General features: G+C 44.9%; 1 protein-coding gene across 2 annotated transcripts in view; it reads left to right on the forward strand.

The window, feature by feature from the left end:
* TSPAN5 (tetraspanin 5) overlaps window positions 1–18,697 on the forward strand; it is a 175,232-nt gene that overhangs the window by 136,615 nt on the left and 19,920 nt on the right. For both annotated transcript variants that reach the window (XM_019415560.2, XM_019415542.2), the window contains exon 2: window positions 5,464–5,514. In XM_019415560.2, coding sequence (XP_019271105.1) covers window positions 5,464–5,514 — 51 coding nt within the window. The remainder of the gene's footprint in view (window positions 1–5,463; window positions 5,515–18,697) is intronic.

Raw genomic sequence — 18,697 nt, forward strand, 5'->3', positions numbered from 1 at the left:
CTTATTTTCTTCCCTTTAAAGCACCATCAAGGACAATTTTGTCTTTTATGCTTTATTTGATTAAAATCTATCTCGCTTACTGGACTGTATGCTCGCTGGGGGCAGGAATTGTATATTTATCACAAGAGAAAAGTAGTATCTAGTACACAGAACTCAAGAATATTTGAAGATGGTAGGTGGACAGATGAGTGGCTTCTTAAATTGTCTATTTTTATACCAGTTAGAACAGGGCACTGTTCCACTTCCACGTTGTGGAAGGCTCAGCAAGAACTGAAGCAACAGATGGAGAGAGATCTTCTGTTCATAAACCCCAAAGGGGGCAGCTGTCCCTCCTGGCACAGACACCCAGTTCCCCTACTCACATACTAGGGCCATTTTCCTCTCTAGCCTTTTCTGGGGTCAACCCGGCTGGTTTCTATTCTGCCAACCCCAGCCAGCTTCCACCCACATGCCACTCTGTGTGCACCTAGTGTCATTCTCAACCCCAGTCAGGAACAACATTGCCCTGAATGCCTAAAAACTAAAGGGCCGATTTTGCATCTTAGAACAAGAGTTTCAGGAAAGCACTAAAATAGTTTTGAGCTTGGACCGAGGAGTCAGATCTCCTGAGCAACCCACCTTAAAGTTTCTAAGTCTCCCTATCTATAAAAGGGGGGATAATGTCCCTATCTCCTGTATGGGATTGACTTGGGATACTTTAGACCAGCATTGTCCAACAGTAATGTAGTGCAAGCCACATATATAATTTAAATGTTCCAGGTACTGTATTTATAAAAGGAAACTGAAACGGGTGAAATCAATTTTAAAAATCCGTTTAACCCGGTATATCCAAAGTTTATAATTTCAGCATGTTATCAATAATAGAATGACAACTGGGGCACCTGGGTGGCTCAGTCAGTTAAGCGTACAACTTTGGCTCAGGTCATGATCTTGCGGTTTGTGGGTTTGAGCCCCGCATCGGGCTCTGTGCTGACAGCTCGGAGCCTGGAGCCTGCCTAGGATTCTGTGCCTCCCTTTCTCTCTGCCCCTCCCCTGCGCACACTCTGTCGTTCTCTCTCTCTCAAAAATAAACAAACATTAAAAAATTAAAAATAGTAGGATGACTAATTCCTTTCATTTATATTAAGTCTTTTAAGATCCAACGTATTAGTGTACCTCAGCATGCACTAGTCACATTTCTAAAGCTCAGTAGCTAGTGGCTATATTTTAGGCAGTGCTGTCTTCAGGAATTCATATAAAACACAGTACCTAGTTCATACTTTGCCAGTTAACAACTGTTGGCAAAATGATCGTAACTTACTTTAAACACGTCAAAAATTGGGTGGTCAAACATTAGTACTGCCCGTTTGCATTCGTTGCCACAGGGGGAGGCCTCAGATCTGTTGTTGTTGTTGTTGTTGTTTTTTCTCTTTCAAAGGAATAAAGAGTTGACTTGAATGTTCTTGGCCAATTCCCTGGAAGTTGGCCCCTAGGTTTCAGAATGAGGTCAGTTTGGTGGTTTACGGTCGACTTTCCTTCTGGAGGTGGGAAAGGGGAAACTCAGCGTGCCTCCAGTGCTGCGTGCCTGTCTCTGTTTTCTGGCTCTCTTCTGTTTAATTATTTGAAGCTGGAGCAACTTGATTTTAAAACAAAACACATGGGCCGAGAGTAATTGGGAGGACGTTTGCTAGTGATGTAGTGCTGAAGGTATGTGCAGTTGAGGCCCCGGCCCCATTCTGCTTGCTTAGGTAGTGAGTGCTTTCCTTGACCTCACATTCAGTGGTTTTTTGTTTTTTTTTTGTTTTTTTTTCTGAAAATTCTTAAACCTTGTTTGGAAAGTCAGAGCAGAAAGTATTAGAGCAGGATTGTAAAGGAAGCTGTGAGTCTTCTTTAAATTCTGAGTTCTCTCTCTCTCTTCTTTGTGGAAGATCATTGGTTTCCAGTCTGTTTCTATGATCCGGGAGGGAAAATGGTTTTCAAAGTGCAAGAGGAGAACTTCATGCAAAGAGGAGAATGTTGACCCGCCACTGAGTTTCTCTGTTCTAGATCACTCCCGTTGCTGACACCAGCACGGGAATTTCTGTTCTATGGCCAGTTCTTATGTGAAGGCCATGTTCTCATTGTTTTACCTCTTCAACTCCCGTTTGCTTGCTGGGGGCAGAGTATACGATGTCCTCCTCATCTCACATGTAATTCTAACCCAAGGGCCTCTACTTCCCGTCCCAGGGAGGAAAATGGGAATTTATCAGGACTGGTAAGAACATATACTACATTGGTGTTAATCTCCTCTCGGTTCAAGCTGTGTGCTTCTAAGCAAATGCAACTCTGTAAGCCCCATTTTTCTCTTAAAAGGAGGTTAGTAACAGTGCCTATTCCAAAATAAAATTGCTGTGAAGCTTAAAGAGACACTACATACAAAGCAGTAAGCACAGTGCCTGGCAAGTAAGAAGAAATGAATGTTAGTGATTAGCAGGGCCCTCAGCAGTACCATGTCCACCCCAGAGGAACGGCTGACCATGATGTTCTCTGCCACAACATCCCACCCGTTGCTTACAGTAACTGTGATTAAATGCCACATCAGGAAGATGATTGAACATTTGTCCATGAAGAGCTTTAGTGTAGGGCAGGCATTTCACCGGGACGAGTTTCACATCAATAGGTGTGAAGTCAAGCACTCTGTGATTTCTAGGTCTGATGGGGTGCTGTGTATGCAGTCATCACTTGTTACCCTGTTGTGCCTAGGACCTATAAATAGGAAAGTAACATGCTGAATTGCTTTATTTTTGTACTACAGAGTCCCAGGTATCTTTGAGTCATTTCGGGGACTGGTACATTTGTTGTTTTCCATCAAAAACATAAAGCGACATAGCACTCCAACCAGGGCCATAGAGGGGACCTTAGTTTTCTTTTGGGAGGTTCAGAACAACAGCTCTTTCTAAACCCTTTTCAAACCTATAAGAACAAAAGAAAGGGGTCCTCAGTTTTTGCCAAATCAAGGACTTGCTGAAGCTTTTGCGCATGGAGGCTCAGAAGGTATTACATGCTGTCTCACTGCAGAATCAGATAATTGGCGGGAGATTTGGGAAGTTCTTCTAAAAACACAACCAGATTTTCAGGGCAGTCAGCCGTCTGTTTTTTCAGTCCTGCGTTTCCCCTCTGCTCCTTCTGTTTTCCCCCAGCCCCTCTTGGATCCATTAGCCGATGCCCTCAAAGCGTCAGCAACCCCCACGCTTCCCTGCTGCGAATGATGACCTCGCCAGGTGGACAGCTCTCAGATTTCCCCCAAACTGCAAAGAATAACCACCCTCACTCACTCTTGTCTTCTCTGCACACCCTCTCGGTGGACAGCTTTCCTGACATTTAACTTAATCAAGATGTTAGTAAAATAAACAGAGTGTGCTGCTGTCATCCGATTGAAACTGCTCATTAACCTGCCCACTCTCTTTTCACTTCAGCGTTTGGGAAGGAAATTCACTCAGAGTTGCTATTGATAATGAAGATGAGGAATAAGATGTGTTTTCCCTCATGCTCCGTTACACCCAGTTCTGACTGCTGAGCTCTTAGTGGGCAGACAGCCCTGTACAATGTGTCCTCAAACATGTGACACCCTGATGACAAGACATGCTGCTGGGATGCCTGGGTGGCTCAATTGGTTAAGCATCCGACTTCGGATCAGGTCATGATCTCACAGTTCGTGAGTTCGAGCCCCGCGTCGGGCTCTGTGCTGACAGCTCAGAGCCTGGAGCGGCTTCAGATTCTGTGTCTCCCTTTCTCTGCCCCTCCCCCCACTCATGCTCTGTCTCTCACAAAAATAAATAATGAAAACATGAAAAAAATTTTTAATTTGATTAATTAAAAAAAAAAAAGACCTATTTTAGTTAGGTAAAATCAAGAGGGGAAAAAACTGGGATGCCACTGATTTCAAGATCTGTCCCAATTTTAGACATGTTAAAATGTGGGGGGGGAGAATGTGTATCTTAGAGCAGAGGGAATACAGTGACAACTAACTAAAATGGAAAATCCCTCTGTTACTATTTGCTCCCCCTCCCTCCCTGGCGGGCAGCGCTGGGGGTGTGTGGTTTGTGCTTCACGGTGCATGGGAACGTATGGCACAGAGTTGAGAGCAGGCCAAGTTGTGGAAGGCCTCTCAACTGCAATGTAAATCATTTAACTTTCTGAAAAATGGCAGCATCCAGGACTTTTCTTTGGGTCACATTGAACTTGGTAGGATTCTTGTTACTTTTTGAAGACATGGTGAAGAGTATGTTGAGGGGCATCCTGGGCTTCTGCCTGCCCTCCGGGACCTGGCCCATTTCTGACGGCATGATGGCATAGACAGAGTCGCCAGCTCTTTCACGTTCGTGTCCCTGGTCATCCATTTTTTTAGTGAACATTTGGCTTGGGTGTACGGGGGTGGGTACTGTTTCCTCTCCTACCCTAAAAGGCAGCATTAAACATTATTAATGACTCTGATTTTGCTCAAGGTTCTGCCTAATTATTATTCTTCATAATTTCAGTGAGTTCTAAGCACCGACATGTCCCCACCCTGTCTTTTAAAAATGTTTTAGAAGTTTTTTCCCCACTTTGAGATATAATTGACAAATAAAATTATAAGATATTTAAAGAGTACAATGTGATGATTCAGTGTACATTGTGAAAGAATTCCCTAGCCTTGAGTTAACACTTCCATCACCTCCTGTAGTTACCTTCCTGTGTGTGGGACATCATTTCCATTTTCTTAGCAAGGTTCAACTTTACAGTGTTACCGACTACAGTCACCATGCTTACGTTAGATCTTCAGACCTTATTTACCTTACAACTTACACCCTTTACTACACCCTTGGCCCCTACATTTTTACTGTTTCTATGGGTTCAACTTATTTATTTATAATTATTATTCTTAATGTTTTATTTATTTATTTAGAGAGAGTGTGCAAGCAAGTGCAAGTGGGAGAGGGGGAGAGAGAATCCTAGCAGGCTCCCTGCTGTCAGCATAGAGGCTCATGCAGGGCTCAGTCCCACTAACCGTGAGGTCATGACGTGAGCCGCAGTCAACAGTCAGATACTTAACCAACTGAGCCACCCAGGCACCTCTCAACTTATTTATTTAGATTCCACGTGTAAGTGATATTGCGTGGTTTTTATCTTTTCTGTCTGGCTTATTTTATTTTGCATGGTGCCCTCCAGGTTGTTGCAAATGACAAGATTTCCTTCCTGTCTAAGGTTGAATAATATTCCATTGCAAATGTATACCACATTTTCTTTACCCAAGCCTTCTTAATGCTGTAATAGCTTTAATGAAGGTGATTATGGTGTTTCTTTTCCCATAAAAGGCTATTACTCAGATTTTAGGCAAGGCTATTTCTCAGCCAGGTAAGTGATAAAAGAATTGGTTGAAAACTTTATTTATATTTATTTGTATTAGTAAAAACATGGCATCTACCCTTATACTTAACACTTTCTTTCTTTCTTTCTTTCTTTCAGTTTTTGGGAATAGCATTTCTTGGAATTGGACTGTGGGCGTGGAATGAAAAAGTAAGTTGAATATCATGAAAATGCACACATATTGGTCGCTAGAGACTGCACTTTGCCTTACATGTTGTCTCCTTTCCTCTTTGACAGCTGCAGAGTATAAAGAAACGTGGTTCTTTAATGAAAGAAAGTGTTCTTAGAAGATAGTGTCATATTTCAAAGGCTCTTCAGAAATGAAGGCTAAATCAGTCATCTTATCAAAATAATTACAAAAGTAACAATACATGTGCATAACATCAGTTAGCAGGAGATGTGCGTTCATGTGGAACGTTTCCTCACTCTGGCACAAGAATTTCAGTAATGCTTATAAATACCACTAAACCACCTGCAGCCTTCTCTCTTTCTCTTTTAACCCTTTGGAAGATTACTCAAGCCGTAAAAGATGGGTTTTCTTTTTAGTGTGAGCATTATGTAATAAGCTGTTATTAGCATGTTGTATGAAGGAAGCTGGATAAAATTCATGTTTGAATATCAGATAAACTTAACGTTAATAAGAATGTGAATACTTGTCTGCTGATTGAAAGTATTTAGTAATGTTCGAAATTTAAATACAACATAGTAAAAGGAAATATCTGGAAGTACAGAGTGGCATATTGTAGGCTATGGTGAAGATACAATGTTCTCGGCAGTTTATGCTCTAAGCAACACTCTCATGACCCGACCTCTCTGTGTCCACTCCTCTGCCTTACTTCCCATCAGCACCTTTTAATTGTTTCTTTACAAATTCTACTGAGGCCAAGCACTGGAATTCAGAAATTAACGTGAGCTTTTTTTCTTCCTTCTTTGGAAGTGAAATCGTTGGCAGCGTTTTATCACCCACCTTGTGAGAGTGAGGGAGTGTATGGATCAGTGAAAGCTTGTAAACAGAGTTTAGCTTAAGTTTTCCCAGAAGACCAGTCTGTTATCTCTTTGGTATTTCATCCTTTGAGCTTGACCACGGCCTGAAGCCAAGAGTTTCTGTGAGATGTTCTGTGTATTAGGAGAGGAAAAACTAAGAAAGTCCAGCCATCAAAAGCCCCTCGGATGCCAGTAGGAATTTCTATAAGTAAAAAAAGGAAAAAAAAAATGTTCAGATAGAACTCATCAAATAAAACTCATATTCTGAGTTTTGAAAGTGAACCATCCTTTGTTTATTTGCAGACTACTTATACAGAATGTAAAATGTTTTACAGAAAGTGAACCACCTTCCAGCAACATTCTGAGGCAGGCCAGTGATGAAGGGAGACAAATTAAGTTCCCAGAACAGACATTTTCTCTCTAGAAACTTTTATGTTGAATACATGTCTTCTGCCTGGTCCCCTTGTAGGCTTGTAGGTTTGTATTGGTGGAATCTCAGAAATGTTACTTTTGAAGCCTTCTGATTGGTTAATGCCAGATAACACAGCTTTTTATAACTCTCCTTTAATAAGAGTCCATTTCTATCTGATTTGAAAAGATGTTGGAAGGCATTAAATGAACTAATTGTCTATTGTAGCAATAAACAGACCATTGGTAATTTGGAAGGTTTTTTTTTCCACTTTGTGAAATATAATTACCTTTTTGTTTCATCAGTTACCCCAAATGTCTCTTCTCTGATAAAATGACAAAATTCTAAAGCTGGCAGTGTCACACAAATATCAGAGCAAGGGAGTGACGCAGCCTTTGGGTAGGGTTGAAATAGCAGTCCCTTCTTTGTCAAAGCCACTACCAGTGAATGGAAAGTTTCTCTGGAGAGCTGAAGTTACTTGGCCAGCCAGCCAGCCAGCTACTATGTAGCAGAACTTCGCCAGCTGGGAATAAATGGAGGTAGCAGAGGGTAAAGGACTCATAGCAACCCTCTCTAGTGAACTTCGGCCACATGTCTGGCCCCTGGGCGTGGGGACACAGCAGTGAATGACGTGCAGTCCCTGCGCTGTGGAGCTTGCATTCTTGTGGGGCCCTGACAATAAGCAGTTAACTAGCTGAGGACCTCTTCCTACCACCTTGGGTGCTACCTACCCCGATGCTGACCACCAAGGTCTCTCGAACTGCAATGGACCCATACTGGTCTCCTTAATTCCTCAAGGGACTTCTTGAAGATGTATGTCAGATAATTTCACTTCTCTACTCCAGCCAGCTGATTTTCCATAGCTGGCTGCAAAACATAGAGTTGATACAATCCCCGTTGGGCCCTTGCCCCAGCACTGAGGCCTTTTTGTTGCCTGATGGCATCTGTGCCTCTGCCTTCACTGGCCCTGATGTAGACACTGTCCCCTCAGGAGTTTCATGGGACCCCGAGTGCTCTTTGCCTAGCTGTCACCAAGCTCTGATCCAAGTCCGGCTCAAATCACCTTCCTGTGGAACCTACCTGACCACCAGCCTCCCTACTATGGACCTGTTTCCCCACACCCATGTCCATGTGACATTCTGTCTGTCTCACTTCATCCTTTCCTGTCTCCTGTCATTAGACCTTTCATGACATGTCCTCACCGTCTTGAATTGTGCCTGACACGGACAGACTCTGGGGAAATATATTTTCCAAGGAGTAAATTCGAGAAGAGGGGTGAACAATAAATCAAGGTCTCAAAGAAGGTATAGTGGGGTTGGAAGGGGGCACATAGGGAAGAAACCCACCTGGGGGGAAGTGAACCAGCAGGAAGGACGGACAGGTAGGGCTTCAGTCTTGCCCATGGTGGTCTGCAGGCTCTGTTCTTCCCCTTAGCCTTCACACCCCCACTTCTGGGTTACCTGAGGACACTGGATTCAGGGTGAGCACTAAGCAGGCCCCTGCACTGCCACCATCAGAGCACCCCTAACACAAGGCCGTGGAACCCAACGTGATTCAATGGGTGGTCGCCAGGCCACACTACCAAGCTGCCCCTCCTGCTGAGCTTCCTGTCCCCACAACCCCCTCCCTCTGACCCTGTCTTCCCACAACCCCCTCCCACTGACTCCATTCCCATTTTACTCCTCCCCCGCCCAAACCCACCTTTGTTCAAGTCCTGGTGAGTGCTATCGAGAAACCTAAGGTATCGTTAGAGAGTGGTGAGAGAAGGGGTGTCTTTTAGAAAAGGATGGTTGGGAATGGTGTCCCTGTGGAGGTGGCATTGGAGCAGAGACCCGAAGGAAGTGGGCAGGGTCTGCAGGGTACTGGGGGAATAGCATTCCAGGCAGAGCGAATAGCAGGTGTGGTGGTCCTGAGTCAGGGACTTGGGGTTCCAGGGAACAAGAAGGAGGTCAGTAGAACTGGAAGGGAGAGAGCAAGGACAAGAAGAAGATGTGGCAAGAGGGGCAGGCAGAGAGGTTAGAGCAGGCAGGGTCCTGTAGAAGTTTGGATGAGAGGAAGTCACCAGAGCATTCTGAAGTTTGATAAGGGAGTGTCCTGATTTGGCTTTTTTTTTCTTCTTTTTTCTTTTTTCTTTTTTAAGTGTCTGGCTTTTGTTTTAAGATTGCTCTGGTTCCTATGTGGAGTAAGAGCACAGCTTTGAGGCTAAATAGACCAGAGTTCAAATACTGGCTTCTCCATTTACCATCGGTGTGACTTTGGGCAACTGTGTTAACTTCTCTGAGATGTCCTTTCCTCATTTGTGCATTGAGGACAGTAACCACCTCATAGGCTTGTTTTGAGGACTAAATGAGATGGTCCCCAAGAAGTGCCTGGTATAAAGTAAATGCTCCTTGTATATAGGGCTGCCTCCCTTGGACGCATGACTGTAGCATGGGGAGGAGCAGAATGGTGGTGTTGGAAGCTGCCTCAAATTTTAGGAGAGTTCAGGCTTTGATCTATGGAGCAAAGAATTGGTTTTGTTTGGGGGTCTCTTAAGGAAGATATGATCTGCATTGATCACCTTGGTGACTGCGAAAGCTTCTCTGTCAAAACACCTTGGGTTAACTTCTCACCTCTGATGGGATGAAATTTTGAGGTGAACCACAGTTGGCCAAGGGTGGTGGGTAGCATGCATCTGCTGGGCTGAAAACACCAGCCCATGAATCAGTGAGCTCCCCCCAGTAGGGATGTAGAATTGGTAAATCTCCAAACTGGGTCGGTCCCAGCTAGAAGGACCAGATTTCCACTGGAAGGATGAGATTTCTTTAACAGACAAGGCTTTACACATTTTTACACATTTTTAGTGACAAAAATTATTACCCCCTTGTGCATACATAATACCAGGCTGAGCCTTAAACCTAGGGCTAATATTACCATTGAATATTAGACATGATAATGAAATAATCCATTTTATCTGAATTCCAAATTGACTGTGCAAAGGATAACTGTGTCTCCAGGGGAAGCTGGTTTATGTGCAGGTTTTCAGAAATCATAGAATCTGCTGTTTAGAAGGAACATTAACAATTATGTAGCATGAATCACCTCTATAATAGGCTTGGCAGCATCCAGCCATAATCAACTTACTTTTTCAGATAGCATTTATTGAGCACATAGCACGGGATTGGGTTCGTACTGGACTCAGGATATAACTCCTCAGAGAATTTACAGTCTAGGAAAGATACACACACACACACACACACACACACTACTATACAATGTAGAACATTGTAATATATGCTAATTTGGGGTGTATATAAGTTTAGCAATTTCTGTGCCAAAATACTCACCACTTCTGTCTCTTTGGGTTACTTTTACTGTTGGAAAGACCTTCCTTCTACAAAAGTCGAATCATGTCTTACTAGTTTTTACTCCTTGATTATGGATCTACCCTGTTGGATCCCACAGAGCAAGTCCTTCTACCTGTTGGCCCTTAAGGCATTCAAGGTGGAGGCCTGGTTCCTTATGCGTTTCAAGCTAAATATCTGCATCTTTTTGTGGGTGAGGAGTCCCTTCACCATCTTGGTTGTGATCCCCTGACCTCTCTCTAGTGTGTCCTCTGTACCATTGAGAAGGTGCTTTAGGGGCCATAGGAGGTGTGGCTGGATTATGTCCCTTTTCTCATCTGTTGTCAGTGCAGTTTGAGATCCTGCTGTTGATCACTGGGAGTCCCAAGTTGGTCTCAGATCCAGCTAAGTTCACCCTGTTCACCTCATGTCTGGCTGATTTTCAGAATCAAATACATTTACCCAGCTGTCATCCAGCACATTCCCTATTCCATTGATGTTGGTTTTAGCTGTACATTTGGATCAAGCTTCTCCCTCAATTCTTTCTTCTAACTCAGGCTTTCCTTTAGGTCCTTGCCCCCCAGTGCCATCTGAGGGAAATTCTGATTTAGTAGGTCTGGGGTAGACACTGGGGTGCTCTATTTTCACAAGCCTCCTAGATTGTTCTGATTTCAGTCAAGTTTACTTATCACTGATAAAAGCCACTTCTATGTTGAGCAGGCCAAGACAGAACCCAATGACATGTCACTGGAAATTTCCTTTGGGATTGACACTCATTCACTTATATGTGCCCTTGGGCATCATCAGTCAAGCAATTTCTAATCCATCTACTTGTCATTACATCAGGCTGTTTTTCTGTTTCTTGTTTTTGTAGATAGACTATATCCTTCGCTTTATCTCTGATTAACCAGCCTAGGGACTTAGTTGAACCTAGTACTTTCTTACTGGACCCATACTGGGTCCTGGAGCACATTATTTTCTCACCCAGGAATTCATAAACCCGGTCAGTAAAGCAAGTACTAAGGCATGGTTTATCATTTCCCCCTTCTAGAAATGGTTTTCTTACTTGGCTTCCAAGATATCCCACACTTCAGTTTTTCTACTTCATAGGCAATGCTTTCTCATACTTTGCTAATTCTGGCTCACCTCTCTGACCTCTAAATTTTGGAGTGCCCCAGGCTCGGTCCCAAGACCTCTTTCTCTATCTTCACTCAGGCTCTTGGAGATCTCCTCCAAGTGCGGGACTTCAAACACCATCTGTCACTGATGATTGCCAAAGTTAGATCTCTGATCTGGACGTCATCTGAACTCCAGACTTGTATAGCCAATAGCTTACCCAACATCTCCACTTAAATGTCCAGTGGCTTCTGAAACTTAATCCAAAACACCACTCTTGATTCCCCTTCCCAAATCTGCTCTTCCCAATTGGAATAAATGACAACTTTCTCTTTCTACTTGCTTGGGTGATTCTTCACACTCTTCCTTCTTTTCTTCTCATACCACATTCAGTCCATTAGCAAACACTGTTGGCTCTACTTGGAGAATATATGGAGAATCTCATGTCTTCTTTCCACCTCCACTTTTATACCCTGATCTAAGCCGCTACCACACCCACAGTTATTTCCCTGTCTCTACTCTTGTCTACCTACTCCTATCCCAGGTCCATCTCCATGAAGCATCCAGAGTGATCCTTTTAAAATATAATATAGAATGGCTAGTATCAAAAAGACAAGAAATAACAAGTGTTGGTGAGGATGTAGAGAAAAGGGAACCCTCGTGCCTTGTTGTTGGGAATGTAAATTGATGCAGCCACTGTGGAAAACACCTATGAAGTTTCCTCAACAAATAAAAAATAGAAATACTAGATGACCTAGCAATTCTACTTCTGGGTATCTATCCCAAGAAAACAGAAACACTAATTTAAAAAGATATATATGCCCCTATGTTCATTGCAACATTATTTACAATATCAAGAATATGGAAGCTAGACCTAGGTGTCCATTGATAGATGATAGGGTAAAGAAGATTTGTGGTATGTCTATATATAATGGAACATTACTCAACTGTAAAAAAAAGAAAATGAAATCTCACCATTTGTGACATGGATGAACCTAGAGGGTATCATGTTAACTGAAGTAAGTCAGAGAGAGAAAGACAAATACCATATGATTTCACTTATGTGTGGAACCTAAAAAAATAAAATAGACTCCCAAATACATAGAACAAACTGGTGGTTAGAGGTCGGAGGGGGGGGGTTGGGGAGAAGTTAGAGAATAAGTGAAATAGGTGAAGGGGAGTAAGATGCACAGACTTCCAACTGTAAAATAAGTTACAGGGATGAAAAGTAGAACATGGGGAATATTGTGAGTAATATTGTAATAACTTTGTATGATGACAGATGGTAACTAGACTGTTTTGGTGATTATTTCATAATGTATGTAGATGATGAATCACTATGTTGTATACCTGAAATTAATATTTTATGTCAACTGTACTTAATTTAAAAAAAATGTAAGTCAGATCCTATCACTTCTTTGCTCCAAACCTTCCAATGAGCATATCATCACTCTCTGAGCCGTATATGGTGCCCCCCTTACTTCTGGGACCTTCCCTGCTGCGCTGTAGCCCCCACTGACCATATTGCTGTTTCTCCAAAATCTCAAACATAACTCCCCCACCCCAGCCAGGGCCTTTGCACTTGCTCTCCCCTACCTGGTATGCTGTCCCCGAGAGTTCCACTTTGGCATGTTCCTTACTTTCTGATCTCTGTCCACAAGCCTTCCTGACCTATTTAGAGTAGCTACTCTCCCTCTTCCCTGGATTTTTCTCCTACCTATTTTTATAGGTTTTACCACTTTCATGCCAGCAAGTGTGTTGATCACACACTCCACTAAAAAAGCAGCTTTGTGAGGGCAAAGACTTTTGTTTCCTGCTTCACTCCAATACCTAGAACATTGACTGGCATATAGCTGGTGTTCAAAGAATATTGCTTATAAAAGAATGAATGAGCAAATGAACGAGCATTCTTTTAAATCGTAACACCAGTAGGGTTCAGTTATGCAAGTCTGAAGTTGCCCCAGATCTCTCATAAGCATGTAGTGTTGACGGGTCTTACAGCATAAAAGCAAGTAGAATTACATATGGTTCTGTCTGATTTGATAATGGTACAGTGTTACAAACAACAATAAGTCCATTAATTCTAGATGTCAGGAAAGAAAATAAACGTTCATTTCTGGCATGAAAATAGGAATCTATATATGATTTCCCCGTTTCGTGGAAAAATGAGGGGTACCTTTCCTTTTCCATTTTGCTTCCTGTGTGTGCCTCTCACTTAGTGTTCAGGTGGGGGCGAGAGGTGGAGGGATACATCACTAGTGGTCGCAAAGTGGACACTGCAGCAGAGTTGTCGAGGGCCAAGCAGAGACTCAGCTTCTTGGAGTAGGAACAGTGTCTATCCCTAGCCTTCAGTCAAGGTCCCCGTGGCTGCCTGTGTCCCCCCAGCACAGGCGCTGGCCAGCCGGGCAGAGGGTGCAGCCTGGGCTCGTGGGATCTGAAAACCTCTTGCGGGCAGGAGCCTGTCTTCTTTGCCCCTTTAATGCTCCATTCTGGCTGCGTGCCTCCTATATAAACTACATGTGCCCAGAACGTATTGGTGAGCAAATGAATGAGAACACTCAGAGGACCCTTACATACTGTAAAGACTGCACCGGACAAAGCAGCTCTTCATGAAGGGGTTTTGTTTTCACTTCCATGACCTGTGGATCCCTAGGGTTAAACTTTGAGAGCTTTCAGAGGTGGGTAAACTGAGGCCCAGAGAGGTTACACTGGAAGTCTGCGCCACCCCCCCCCCACCTCCACCCCGTCCTCCCTCTCCCTCCATTGCGCTAACCTGCCTGGGCTCTGCAGCAAGCATCCTGGAGGGAAAGTTGGTGGCAGTCCTGACCTAGTAGGGGAATGGGAATTAGAACATCTCAGGCCTGGACTGCTTTTCTCTCTGGCTTTCCTGCGGGATGGACAAGAAGGATTCTTTTTCCTGGAGGCTTTCCCCTGACCACTGTCTCACTGTAAGTCTCCCTTTAGAACCTTCCAGTTATTTCATGTCATAGTCATTGACATGATTGTTTTCCGAGACTCACCTTGGAAAAACTGCCTCCCATTTTCCCTGGAAGGAAAATCTGAGACCAGGAGATTCAGTGATTCAGGCAGTTCATAGCAGTGGTGGTCAAGTTTCCATAGCCAGAGGGAGGCAGTAGGTGTAGGTGGTTCCCCAGCTAACTGGAACAGAAAAATGCCTGCTTTGGCTTCAAAACTACTTTAAGGAGACATTTCTGAGATGCTGAAAATACTTCTTTGGAGATAGCATTTTATTGACCGAAACATAGTAAGTTTGTCTGCCTCTCTCTGTGTTATCCAAGAAATCCTCTCAAGTTCTCTGTTGTAGCCAAAAATCTGAAAACCAAACAGCTCTTTCTCAATACCTGGAAAGTTAGCATGTGAGCTGATGTGTTGTCACCAGCATGTTCAACAAACACATGAAATATATTGACACCTGTTTTCTTTTTGTGTATCTGTGTAAACTCTTTTTCAGAGGGATTTCTCAGGAATGAAAATTCAGGTGGGTCAACAATCCTGTGACTTTGGAGTTCACTCTCAGATATCATAGCTCTACTCTGTTCTTGAGGCACAAGTCCAAGCCCGGATGGGCTGGATGGTAATCAAATCTCCGAACCTAACTCTGTGTTACAACGTTCTTGCTCTCCCAGCCCCATCTGCTTTGGGCCCCTGAAGGAGGAGAGCAGGGTGAGGCCTTTGCCCCCTGCTTCCTGTTGTCACCCTTCCCCAGCTCACCAGATGCTCCTCTGCCCACTTCCTGCCAGAGCTGAAGTGGGAGTGGAGCTTTGCTCTTGGGACCTGGCAGATGGTGAAGGGGATGATATCTTGGTCTTTTTGAGGCTTCCCTGCTGAGTCCCTCTGTCTAGTGGTTCCCTTGAGTTTGGTGGATTTCTCTATTCTTGGCGGCTGCCTGGTTCCCCTGCTCAGACCTGGCCATCTTCCTCAACCAGTGCTCCTCTGCACTCTGCCTTTTGAGGTTTCCTGTTCTCCCCCCAGGTTTCCTGTTCTCACCCCAAGCTGCCTCTCCCTGGACACACTCATCTGGGGGTGAGGCCAATGCCACCAGAACAGCACTGGCCTGCCCTAAGCCTTCCTCTCTCTCTAGATTTCCAGGGCGGGAGTCAGAGCCAAGCCCACAGGCTTCTTCCTGGGCAGTCTGATCCTAATCACTGTGTCTCAGAGCACACACCGCCCCCTCCCCGCCCCTCCCAGTGGTCCCCTTGAAACTCCTCACTAGATTTAAGGTAAAAAGCAAGCTGCTGGGGAGTGGTGTTGCCAGCACAGTAACCACTTTCTCTAGAGAAGCGGGAATTTCTCACTCTCTTCTCCCTTAAGCCACTTTATATCCACTTGATTTCTGTGGGGTGTGCAAGAGAAAGTTCTTCTTTGCCTGTGGGGTGTGTGGGGGATGGGAGGCGGGGGGGGCGGGTCTTTGTCTCCTATTCATGTTGGTCTTCAGATAGTGATCAGGGAAGTCTAGGGTAAAAACGTCATTCTAATATCACGTTACATCTTTTTCTTAAAATTTTAGAAACAGGTGTACGACGTCGCGTTGAAAATAAGAATCTTCTTGCTCATTGCTGCATGCTTTTTTCAGACTGTAGAGCATCATGGCGGTAGGCAGACAGACTGCTCTGGGGTCTGTTAGCCTGACCTCCGCACCCTGCCCTACCACTTTCTTAATTGGATGGGCTGGCAGGTTACTCCGTCTCTGAGTCTGTTTCTTGCCATGGACACTGGTCCTACCTAACTTTATTGTGAGGGTGAAGTAATCCAGGGAGCCTCATGCCGGGCACACAGTGTGCTCAGTAGTGCAGATCCCCACAGAGCCTACCAGCTGCCTCCTTAACACCCACGTCCTGCCCAAGGAGTGAGCTTTCTAAGTGCACAAATGACCTGGGCCTCCCTCTGCTCACCCCACCGACCTGTTAGTCTCCTCTCACCACCTGTTCCACTCGCACGTAGACCCTTCGGTGAGCCAGACCCTGTCACTTTGTCTCTACACTTGCTGACATCACCTGCCCCTCCCCGTTGTGTTCCCATAATACCCACTGCAGATACTTCTGTCCAACACACTACTTCCCTGTCTCCCCTCTAGACTCGCTCCTGGGGGTGTCACTATGCCTTCACTCGGACTACCCCTGACAAACGCAGTACTTGTCACCTCTCAGGTGATCCCCAGGAAGGTCTTTACTCAATAACTGAGTTGTATCTCTGGAGCCCTCGAATACAGTGATTACTTGCCACTAGGCTAGACTTTGCTTTCGTCTTTTTCACTTTAGTTTTGGGGTCACCGTGATCAGAGCCTCTGTTACATATTTCAGTTTAAACTTTATACTTAGGGCTGTTTCTGGGTACGTATTCCATCATCAGAACATGCATGTGAAAATATCTGGGCAGTGGCCTGGGAACATGCTGGATTTCTGAAAAAGCTTTGTTTCCATGTTCAGAGAGGCAGCCCCTCAGGCCGGGGGGGCATTTCTGGCCTGTGAGTGGCACTAATGGATAGGACTTGGTACAGCTGGCTGCCCCCCCCAGCTGCCTGGCTGCAGGATTTGATGGAGACCTGGAAGGTGATGGCCTCTCCTCCTCCTCTTCTCCCAAAGCAGGTCATGGCCATTTTTTATCTGTAAGAAGGGATCCTTAAATCTCATCGATGACCTTTGACAAGAAAAAAAAGGGAAACCGCATGCCTTTAATGCGGCTGGTCTTCCTTTAACCCTGCATCTGTTGGCCAGACCCCGAGTTCCGCTGCCCCCACAACCTTACGTCTCCCCAGACCGCTCAGGCCCCAGTGAGCTCTTGTCTCTTCGCCTTTGAGTTCTGTCTCTGGACTCTGCTGCAGTTCTTTAGACAAATGGACGTTGGGGGGTTTGCAGAGTGGCTTTCCTCTCTAATATCTGGGGGGATCTCTGGTGAATGTTTAAGGAGCAGGTCTCCCTGCGGCCTTTGGTTTCAGCTGGGTCTTCCTGTGGCTGTTGTTTAAAGCTGCACCTCCTGCTCTTCAGGACCACCCCTCCCCCGGTCCCTCATCTTCTTTAGAATGTCCTATCCCACCTCCTTTCTCAAGTAGGGAAATGCTTCTCTCCTTTTTACTCTAGAACTGCTGCCAGTTCCACCCCAGTAGGGTCTGGTTTCTGGAGGGGTAGGTGAATCAGGACCCAGTCTCATAAATCTCAAAGGGGTCCATCTGGCCAGGCTGTGGGTGCACATTCCATGTGACTGTCTCTTTGTTTCTCATCCAGCAGTCGGAAGGAATGTGCTTGTATATGCCAAAGCAGAAGAGTCCCAGACCTTAGGGGCTTATTAATGCTATTTTTGCATTTCTTTTCTGTGTGGGTTGTGAGAGAAGAAACTGAAGCTTGCCAGGTGGTACACAGAGGACTCTCTGAGCTGGTGGTGGAAAAAAACCACAGACGCTCCTGAGGTTTATTGGTTTGAAACCCTTCTGGAGCTTTGTTTGCCTTTTCATTTCTGCACGTGCATAGAAACCTTTTCCAAGAAGAAATCGTTATCCTCAGAGCATATTCCTTTATTGCAGAACCCTGGTGAGAAGCTGCTTAAATTCCAGAGGTAGCTGAATGAATGAGGTGCTGATGAGGAGGAAGGAGAGCAGAGGGAAGGTGGGCTGATTTTTCACATTCTTACTGAGATATACGTGTTCATCAAGCCACCGGATGACGCGATCCCACAGGGAGTACGACATTGTTAAGTAGCTGGAAGATCACTCAGGAGTGGTGAATTTTTGACCACCAGGGCACCCATCTGGCTCCTTGACAGCAGAAGCCTGCTTTCCCTGGTCCAGGGTGCCGCCATCATTGCAGCATGGCTGCTGACTGCTCCGTGTGCTCACCACTGTTGACTCACACTTCTCGCTGCTCTTTTCTCCGCTGCACCACTTCTGTGTACTCTTAGCTTCCACCCACTCATGGCTTCTGCCTACTCCTGGCTTTTGCTTACTCATGGCTTCTCTCTTCCGCCTTTACTCTGAATGCCTTTAGGTGATTTCCCATTGCCCAATAAAGAAGATCTGATTGGCAAGTCAGTTACTGCCACCTCCATTAGGCATGATCATCAGATATGGTATGGCTTTCCTTAGAAAGGGTCAGGCACAGGGTCACCTGGGCTTCTTAGTTGAGTGTCTGACTTTGGCTCAGGTCATGATCTTACAGTTCGTGAGTTTGAGTCCCAGGTTAGGCTTGCTGCTGTCAGTGTGGAGCCTGCTTGGAATTCTCTCTCCCTATCTCTCTGACCCTCCCCTGCTTGCATGCTCTCTCTTAAAAATAAAATAAACATTTAAAAAAGGGCAGGGGAGGGGGGTCAGGTAAAGTAAGTACCAGAGCAAAACAGATTCCACTCCAGTGCAATTGGGTTAGATGCCTCTCCTATGTGCTTCTAAAGCATCAGATCGCTTCCTTGTGGTGTCATATAATAGTGATGATAATGAGGAAAGTGGTAAACATTCACTGGCTTCTTCTTTTGTGCCAAGCTCTTAGCATAGTGT

This window comes from Panthera pardus, unplaced genomic scaffold (genome assembly GCF_024362965.1).
Source record: "Panthera pardus isolate Hobbes unplaced genomic scaffold, ASM2436296v1 HiC_scaffold_13, whole genome shotgun sequence".
NCBI lineage: Eukaryota > Metazoa > Chordata > Mammalia > Carnivora > Felidae > Panthera > Panthera pardus.